Source organism: Talpa occidentalis, unplaced genomic scaffold (assembly GCF_014898055.3).
Source record: "Talpa occidentalis isolate TD23 unplaced genomic scaffold, MPIMG_talOcc4v2.1 talOcc4.10, whole genome shotgun sequence".
Classification (NCBI taxonomy): domain Eukaryota; kingdom Metazoa; phylum Chordata; class Mammalia; order Eulipotyphla; family Talpidae; genus Talpa; species Talpa occidentalis.
Window position 1 is genome coordinate 78,648,307 of NW_023600993.1, and position 9,870 is coordinate 78,658,176.

Genomic DNA, 9,870 nt, shown 5'->3' on the forward strand with positions numbered 1-9,870 from the left:
AAATGCATGGGGCATTGATTCTCTAGGTAGAAGATTGGGATGCAGCTCAGTCTCCATGGGGTAGAGTTGGGGATGGGACTTAGCATGCAATTGAAATACACACACTTAAAATTATACTGTGCTTTTATAGTAGGAAACTAAAAATGATTATAGTTTTCATAATTCCAACCAGACAAAGTAATTCTTTCAAAATCTTCTAAATGAAATAATCTCTGGCATAGTATGTCAAAAAGTCTCCATCAGTGAATTGGAGAAGGATGCCCTTCTAGGACGATGTGGAAGAATCTTGGAGAGTGAGACTGTTAGTCTTATCAAAAGAGATGTTTGCTTCAGGGGCCTCCCCGTTGGCACAGCGGGTTGAGCGCAGCACTGTGAAGATGTCCATAGCCTCTGCAGTGCAGGTTTGATTCCGGCCGGCCAGGGAGATTCCCACATGGCGAAGCAGACCTCTCCTGTCTCACCTGCTGCTCCCCTCAGCAGTGTATTTTGGTCAGTCAGCCTGTTCTGCTCCCTGCTCTGTCTCTGGTGAATCCTCTCACCCTCTCGTGCCTCTGGCCTGTACCCCAGCTCTAGTATAAAAATAAATGAATCTTAGGGCCTCCCCGGTGGCGCAGCAGTTGAGCGCTGGGTTGCAAAGCTGCCCGCAGCCTCTGCAGCGCCAGTTCGATCCCTGGCTGCTCCCTGGCCACCGGAGGAGGGTCCTACATGTTGCGCAGACCTCTCCTGCCACTCCCGCTGCTCCCCTCAGCAGTGTATTTCATCACTCTGCCTGTTCTGTTCCCCGCTCTGGCTCTGGTGAATTCTCTCACCCTCCCACGCTTCTGACTGTACCCAGTGCTTGTATAAATAAATAAATAAATCTCTAAAAAACTAAATAAATAAATAAATATTTAAAAATAAATAAATCTTAAAAAAAGAGAGAGAGATGTTTGCTTCATAAAAGTCTGAGAAACAGCTCAAAGGGAAACTCATTCTCCCATTTCCCTTTATGGAGAAAAGTTGTATAAGAGTTACCAATGAGAAATATAGACTCTTTATTCTGAAATTGAAAATTCTGCACAATAATACTGTGTGAGAAAATAATTCATCCACAAGTTTTGCTACAGTTCTTTTGTGCAGGAAAAGTCTTTAAAAGATACTCTTCATAAAAAATAAAAGACCTTCTTCATCTCACTCCTTATTATCAAAATAAATCAAACACTTTCTGAACTATTTGGAGGACCAGAGTGGTAGCTTGGGAGGTGAAAGAGCAGAGATTTTGTATGGCTCACACTTGGGCATCATCATTTCTAGGAATTCTAACTAGTTAAGTTAGAATTTCATCTTCCCTAACTTACTTGAAACTAAGAAAGAGGTGTTAGGAGGTCAACAAAGATTTTATTTTTAAAAACAGAATTTTAACAATTCAATGCCAATAGAGCTTTTAAAAAATAAGGCATTGATTTCTGTGAGCTCTTATAAGCTCACCATTTCAGATAATGGGTGTAGTTATTCTCAAAAAAAACCCCAACTTTGCTTTTGAGCATATTTGTGATAGATTGAACTTGTCAAGTCAGGCTGTGGGTTGGAGAGTGATGCCTCTGGACAACTTCTGGAGTCACTGGAAGCACAGATTTGAGAGTCAAACACGGATCTAGAACCCTGGTGATTTCATTTCCTAGTGTAGGACCGTGGGCAAAAGTTTTAATTGCTCTGTGCCTCAGTACCCCCATTTGTCATACAAAGATAATATTTGTTAATACCTCACTGAATTTTTATGTGAATTGAATGAGTTAATATGTGGCACACACTAGCTTGGTGGTTGATCTGTAGTTAGCTGTCATATAAGGATTTGTAAAATAATTTTGGAAAATGCACCTATAGCAGGATATTGAGGCAAACTTAAAGTATCATTATCAACTACCATAACAAATTTCTAAACTACTGTTTATCAGATTTTAATGTGCATGTTTCCCCTGCACAGGAAGCACACAGATGTAGATACTGATTCAGTAGGAATGGGATACTGTTTCAACAAGCTCTCTGATGCCGCTGATACTGCTGGTGACACATTAAGCAGCAAGAATCTAGATCCCAGAGGAGATTTCAACATCTTTTTTCTTTAATGAAGTAATATTGGTTTATAACATTACGTAGGTTTCGGCATACAACATTATAAGTCACCATCTACCAAAAATCTAATTTCCAAAAATCTTTTTCTTCAATATAAATGGATAACTGTCTATACTAGCTTGTATTTTAACAATTTCATTGCCCTTTTCTGAAAATATTGGCCATTGCTCAGGAGAAGAAATTGTAAAAAGCCATGACTTATCCAGCATACAGATGTGACAATACAAACTGACAAAGGCATCTCAGAGCATTTTCTCCTCTGGGGACACAACTCAAAGCCATGTGTGAGGACCCTGTTCCATTCTGTTGAGGGCAGTGATTGTAAAGCAAGCTAGTGATTTCAGTTTGATCAGTCCAGCTCTCATCTGCTTACATTCCCTGTTATCCCCATTTATTTACATGAAGCCCTGCCAGTATGATTCCATTTGTCCAATTTGGTGCTGAATATTTCAGCACTGGAGTAATTCACAGAACTAATATGAAGGAGCAAGAGTTTGCCCCAGTTGTGGAGAATAGAAGCAGGAAGCTCCGATCATGAAGTCAGGAATGCTGGATTATGCTTTTAGCTTAGCCAACAAGTCACCAGGCCATAGTGGATGTCACTTGATCTTATAGGATGTGTCTCCAAGTTTAAGGGTAGAGATGTCAAATAAGTCACCCAGTGGGTGACTGGTAGGTTGGTTCATTCATTCATTTGTTTACTTATCCATCCATCCATCCATCTAGCCATCCATCCATCCATCCATCAACCCACCCACCCATCCATCCACCCACCCACCCATCCATTGAGAGATTCTAAATGTTCATTGCACCTCTACTTTGCTCCAGGGCTTAAAGGTAAGGAGCAAACAAATGCATGGCTTTTCAACTATGCTTCACAATGTAAGAGTGAATTGGGGTAGAGCTGGAATCTAGAAGTCAATAATTCAAAATTCTAACTTATCTTTGTAGTCCTATTGCTTAAGAGTCAGCTATTCTGTGTCTCAGCTTTCCCAGCTGTCAAGGACAGAAATGGCTCTCTTGCTTCCTAGAGTTCTTATGAGGCTAAAATAAGCTACAGAACAAAAATACAGTCTGCTAAAAGTTCAAGTCTTTGGAAGACTATGGTTTAAAAAGAAGTACATTAAAATAAAACATTTAATTTGTGTAGAATCCCAATCAGTTTAATATGAGCTACTATGTTTGCATTCTTAGATCCTTTACTTTTAGGGTAATTCTCAAAGAAAAAAGCAAATATTGTAGGAGTTGCTGATCGAAAATAAGTTAAGTGCTGTGTGTAAGAATTTATACTCTGCCATCAGGGAGACCTCAATCTCATTGTCCTTTCTGTGATTTGTAGCGGTGTGCCTGAAGCAAGTTATGTAACCTCAGTGCATTTTAATTTTTTCTTTGGTAAACTGGAGCTCACAGTAGTAATAAAAGGTGACTACAAGGATTAATCAGGTAAATATGCTTGATGATGCCAGCTTTGAGCACAGTATCTGGCACATTGTCGGACCTCCATAAATGTTAGAATTTACTTTTGGCTCTACTGTTTTGCTTACAGCTTTAAACAAAATAACTGGGATGTTCTTTGGGGGAAAGAGAAACACAAGGGAGAAGGGCTGGAGGGGCAATAACTCAGGGAGAGGCAGAATATTACTCTCTCATTCCTTGAAGAGTATTATGTTTTAATAGCTGGGTGTGAGAAGAAGTTGTTCTATTTTTTATTTTATTTTTTTATTATTTTTTAATTTTATATATGTTTTACATCTTTTTTATTTTTGCACAGTGTATGCATTTTCATCTTGGTTATGAAGAAGTGGTTCTATTTTTATCTTAGCTCAATTCTTGGTTTCTGTTTGAGATTGCTGGAGAAACCATCCACCTAACAGGGCAGTTGGAGATGTGAGAATGTTTTATTTTTATTCTCTACTTTTGTTTTTTCCTTTCTTGCAGATGAAGTCAGGCTTCATTTAAGGCTGGGTTTATGGAACATTTTAGTGTCTTTTTTTTTTTTTTTTGCCATTCTGAGGTTCTTTCCTCAACATATTATCACTGAGCTAAAACTTGAAAACGGGGCATTAACTGCTAGAGTATCAGAAGACGCCACATCTGCTTATCTGAAAACAACTGCCTAATCTGAATTTTCTATTTTTAGAAGAAAGTCTGGGTAACACAGACATAGTTTTGAAATGTTTATTCTCTTCTTGCAGCCAAAGTGTCTTGAAAGATAAATTGGCATAAAAAGAAAAGGTGCTAAAACATCCATAAAGTGTGCAGGAGCCCTTAGTGACCACTCTGAAAATTCAGTCTAGTGCTTTTGGGTGACCCTGCCCTAAAGCAGATTCATGATTCTCTGATCAGAATTAATTGTTCCCTTTTCTATAGGTTCCAAAGGCAGGTACAGTTTTTGACTTGGAGAGTTATACTCATATCTGTTTTCATGCATGATACCACTTCGCATCTCTCTCACTCCCAGAGTTAAACAGTCCAGAAATATTTGTTGAAATTCATCCATCCAAAAGATAGTTCCTACTCCAGACTAGAAACCAAGAGTTATGTGATTTCTAATCTTTTCACTTGAGTATATTTAGTTTTTTAGAACTTTCCCCAACTGGCCTTTGTGTAACTTTACATTGTCCTTGAGATATTCATTGATGGTGGTGTTTATTAAAAAGCCTCTATGCCTCTATAGCTGCCACTCTGTTATGTCCTAGAAATCTATATGAGTTGGTATATATTTCACTGAAAGTGGAATTGTTTGCCTTAGGGAGACTTCACATATTTAGTAACCTTTCCTGTCTTTGAGACTGAATTTCAATGAGAACTCAGCTCATTTCAAGTTATACAGCACTGATGCACTTTGGGATCATGGACAAGATCCCGGTATTTCAATGCTCAGATTTTCCAAATGATTTCTGCCCTTGATGAATATTTAATGCTGATTCTTTTAAAAGAGAATTTCCTTTATGATTGAAAAGCAGAATATCATCTGAATAGCCAATGTCCTAGACAAAAGGGGTGTCTGACCATAAATATAAAATAACCCAGGAGGAAGTAAGAGCAAATCAATCTATTCTAATAATGCCTTGATCGTAATTTTCCTAAGGATGGGACGGCTAATATCTACTGTCATTTATTAGTGATAGTAGATGGCCTCCATCTGTTTTGCTCCTTGTTCTAATATGCAACTTCATGCTTGATCAAGAAACACTTTAGGAAAGTGAAAATATGATTCAAGAATCCTACTTCAATCAATAGAGCTTTTGCAATTATTTTTCCCAGAATAAATTAGAGCAGACACATCATTTTGAAAATTTGGCCAGCACTGCCTGCAATATAAGAGGACACAAAAAAGAAGTATCCATGGCCCAAGATTCAGTGGGTGAGGAGCCAGCACAAAAGGGTGCATTCTAGTTATTTACCCAATTACTTGCTACAGCAAGTGTTTCAACACTGCAGAGGTGGGAAAATTAGTGGTAGTTCTGGTATTTTAGAAATTTACTTCAAATGTGCCTTACTTCAAATGTGCATAAATTAAAATGACCTTGGAGGCTACAGCTGAAGGTCAGAAAGACTTGTCAAGATAATTATTGAGCTGACTTCTGGGTTCCTTCAGATCCATGTTAGACTTCATGCAGGAAAGTTACTGAGGTTTGTATCTTTATTTGTTCTCATGACAGGTTGAGGGACAATAAATCTATTCTGAAAGCTTGGCCACCATCCTGAGATTTAGAAAATCTCCTCCTTCTTGGTCCTCAAGTATTTCTGCATGAGCAGTGATCCCAGGTTAGAGCAAAGAAAACATTTCTTTTTTAGAAAATAAAGACTGCTCTCCTGTGCAGCTGAGGCCCCTTGCTGGCCTGCCTTCCTGTGGGGACCAATTTGAGCCACATTGCAGGCTGAAACTTTCATTTTTCCTGATAACAGATTTCGCTAAGTGTCATTCCCCACTTTTCCATGACTTCCTGGGGAGCTCATGGTTGCCACCTTTTCCTCCCTCCTTCTGTGGCAATTCACATTTTGCCACGTTTCATTCCTAGGTGAGAAGCTGAAGCTGCAGAAATAAAGAAAGATATTGGCTCCTGCAGTGTGAGAGGCAGTTGCCTTCCCTTTAAGTCTTATAAAATGTATCTTTTTTTTTCTTTTCATGCCATTGCATAAGCAATTACCAGTAGCATGAGGCACTTGGGCTCATTTAATCATTCTGCTAGAGAATGCCCAAGATCACTAAAAGCCATTACCACATATGCATTTCTACTGTGATAAACAGTTTCAAAATATAGCTAAAATAGCTTCTCACTGAATAAAAACTATCAGGTGTGTTTTATTTGGTTTTGATAAAGATAATCCATCCCATTCTTTTTCCATTTCATCTCTCCCAATGGATAAATTCAATTAATCCATTTATTCTTCCTGGTTGACTGCTGCTTTAACAAATTAGAATAAGCAAGGTTTATTGAAAATACTCTTTTGATTCTATCATGGCTATCTGCACTATTTTACCAATGTAAAAATATTGTGGGATTCATTAACCATGCCTCACAAATCGATGTTCCATCTAGAGTGAGGAATACAAAAGAGCTAATGTAAGACTTGATATTTCTTTTTATATGGTTACATATTTTTAAGAATCATATATATGTAGCTAAAATGTCAAATTAAATGTGACTTGGAGGCATCGTAATCATTACAAATGAAAATTTTATTTAGATAATTCTTTTGTATATTAGAAATTGCTCTGATTTGCTTTAAGTGATTCAATCTTTTATGATTTCTTAGGAGCATTTACTGAGAAATACTCTCCCTGACCATGAAGGGAGTCTGACCTGGGAGGGACAGTGAGTGCTTTGATGACTCCCTGGCAGCTTATGTGCAGCATCTCCCTAATTATGAGGCTTCCTGGTGAGCTACAATCACACTTCAATCAAGGAGATCCTGGCTGAGGGAAAGACAATGGGCTCTAGGAAGGGAGTGTGTCAGCAAAAGGGATTAATTTGTCTTATACAGGATCATTGCTTACCTCTTCCACCAGCTGCAACATACGACGGGTGCTTTCCAGTGACTATGATAAAAAAAAAGAAAAATACTGTAAGTGCAGGATCCAGATTTTTGGGAAAATCAGAAATATTTTCTTCCGTTAAGAAGTATGAAAAGTTGCTTTCACATATTCTTAAGTTTGTTACTGAAACAAAAATGTATTCCCATTTTCAATCAAAATAAGATTCCCTAAAGCAATTATATGTCAACTGACCTTCATAAAATCAAAACCATATGAAGCTGATCTTGACATCAAAGAAAAAGTAATCTGGAAAAGATAATTTTGCATGTGCAGGATGCATGAAAAATTATCTCAAATGCTCAGTGGACTAATTTGGCCTCCCTGGACCAAGAATATTGAATTTTAAACACAAACATAATTTTTCATGAAATGAGATGAATCTGTCATCAGGTTTCTTATAAAGCTCCTAGAAACACAATTGAAAGTTCTTATCAATACAAGTGAAGCTGATGCCTTAGGGTGAAAAAAAAAGCAAGCGTGTTTGAAATAACTAGCCTATAGGAGACAGCTGTAATAATTATCTTAATTCATAGATAAGAAAAAGGAGAGGGAAAGTCTGAATTCAGATTTGGTCCCTTGGGCACAGTGTTGTCACTTTTTTCTCCGTTCTTTGACCAGAATCCAACAACCAGTGTCATTTCTGAAAGCTGCACTTTTAAGTGACAACTTATTTTGGACAAAATTCTGCAAGAACATGAAGAAAGCTAATTTTCTTGGGAGAAAATGAAATGAACAGTTATAAGCAGTGTATGCTAGCACATGTTTATTAAAAACCAGCTTGTAGAAAAAATAGACATATGTATCTATAACTATATATGTACTTAAGCTTGTTAAGATGAACAGTGCATTGACAAATAGAAAAATAAAGCTCTTTGTTATAATTCCATATAGCCAATTGATTCTCACAGAAAGCTTTTGTTGATTTTTGCTAAACTCTATGTCCAGAGCTATACATGCATACAGCAATCACAGTTCTGGCATGGATGGTGGTGGAGATTTTAATTTACATTAATGAATAAAAAGGAAAGTGAAACAATGAAAACATGCATTGGACTTTACTCATCTGTAAAATCACATAATTGACTTTGCTGGACAGAATCATAGTATTCAAACACCAGATGATTTCCTCAACTTATGTGTAATTTATAATGTAATGGGTACAGACACTTTTAGGTTTGATCCGCATTATTAATATTTTTTCCACTTAAGTTTAGACAATTAACGAAACAATAAGTCCTGCCCTGATCTGCAGTGTTTGCAGACTCCCATGGTGTAAACATTACATGATCACTGAAGGTGAACTTGGGCTGACTGGCAGAACACACCCATAACAGTGTCCCCACACTCCAGTTACAACATATGTCAAGAACACTAAAAGCATAGATAGTAGTAAAATACACTTAACTAATTAGGAAGTGTTGACATTTGACTACTACCTTTGATTTTAATATAATTGTAATTCTCAGTTTATTTAATTCCATTTTTATACCAATTTGCAGAGCTCAAGAAAATGTAACAATCAGATCTCAGAACTGAGCCAGCTCCAGTACCCCATGGTATGTGAGACAACAAACGCACTGCTTTTATTAGATCTTGATTTTTCTAGATTTCTAGAAAGTGGAGGTTAGGCCAGTACACTAATTTATATATAGTCTTTCTAAGTTCCTCTTCCTGTCGGTAGAGATCTTACATGTATAGAAACTCAATTATGCTACTTTTTTTTAAATTCAGACTTTCAAAGAAGCCCTTTTCTCACCTGAACCTGAATAAAACAAACTACCCAGTTCCCCGATCTTTTGTCCCCTCCCCCAAGTTTCCTTCCTTTACCTCATCAGCCAGCTGGTCAGCCCTTCGCTGCATCTCCTCCAGCTCATTGCGCATGTCTGCGTCTTCGGCCATTGTAGTGGTGGGGGGTGGCTGGGCGCCTGTGCTGGGGACTCAGTAATAGGTTTGGCCACGGAACCTGAAAGAAAGCAGAGTTGGATATGTGAGAGCGTGTGTATGTGTGTGTTGTTTACACAACTAGAGGAAGCTCTAAGTGGTCTGGGCTGTCTATATGAATCAGTCATCTGAGCTGGAAGGCATACTCAGAATATCAGAATTATACCATTTCTCCAGAAGGCACTATGAATACATACTTGTCAACTTTACCATAGAGTTAGATAGCTACGTGCTTATGAAGTTTTATTATTATTATTATTATTATTATTATTATTATTATTATTATTATTAAGGTAACAATGGTTTACAACATTGTATATGATTTAGAGGTATAGGATCATTCCCTTCAAGTATAAGCTACCACCATAGTAAATTGTGCCCACTCCCCACTTTATTCTCCACCTTCTTCCTATGAAGTATTTTTTAAGACTCAAACCATCAAAAGTTTGGAATGATAGGGCCTCCCGGGTGGCGCAGTGGTTGAGCGCTGGCCTACTAACCTGCCTACAGCCTCTGCAGCACCAGTTCAATCCCCGCAGCCGGCAAGGGTCCCACATGGCCTACAGACCTCTCCTGCCACGCCTGCTGCTCCCCTCAGCAGTGTACTTCATCAGTCTGTCTGTTCTGCTCCCCGCTCTGGCTCTGGTGAATTCTCTCACCCTCCCGCGCTTCTGACTGTACCCAGTGCATGTATAAATAAATAAATAAATCTTTTTAAAAAAAGTTTAAAAAAATAAAAAAAGAAAGTTTGGGATGATAGGATGTAGGGATGA

General features: G+C 38.0%; 1 protein-coding gene across 2 annotated transcripts in view; it reads right to left on the minus strand.

Annotated features, from left to right (window-relative positions):
* The window catches only part of SNAP25 (synaptosome associated protein 25), a 28,892-nt gene extending 19,771 nt beyond the window's left edge, over positions 1-9,121 (minus strand). The window contains exons 1-2 of one of the 2 annotated variants that reach the window (XM_037494734.1): positions 8,984-9,121; positions 7,118-7,159 (exon numbers count right to left, since the gene is read on the minus strand). In XM_037494734.1, coding sequence (XP_037350631.1) covers positions 7,118-7,159; positions 8,984-9,055 — 114 coding nt within the window. In that variant the 5' untranslated portion in view covers positions 9,056-9,121. The remainder of the gene's footprint in view (positions 1-7,117; positions 7,160-8,983) is intronic. The other variant, XM_037494724.2, reaches the window with a different exon arrangement.
* Positions 9,122-9,870: the final 749 nt, after the last annotated feature.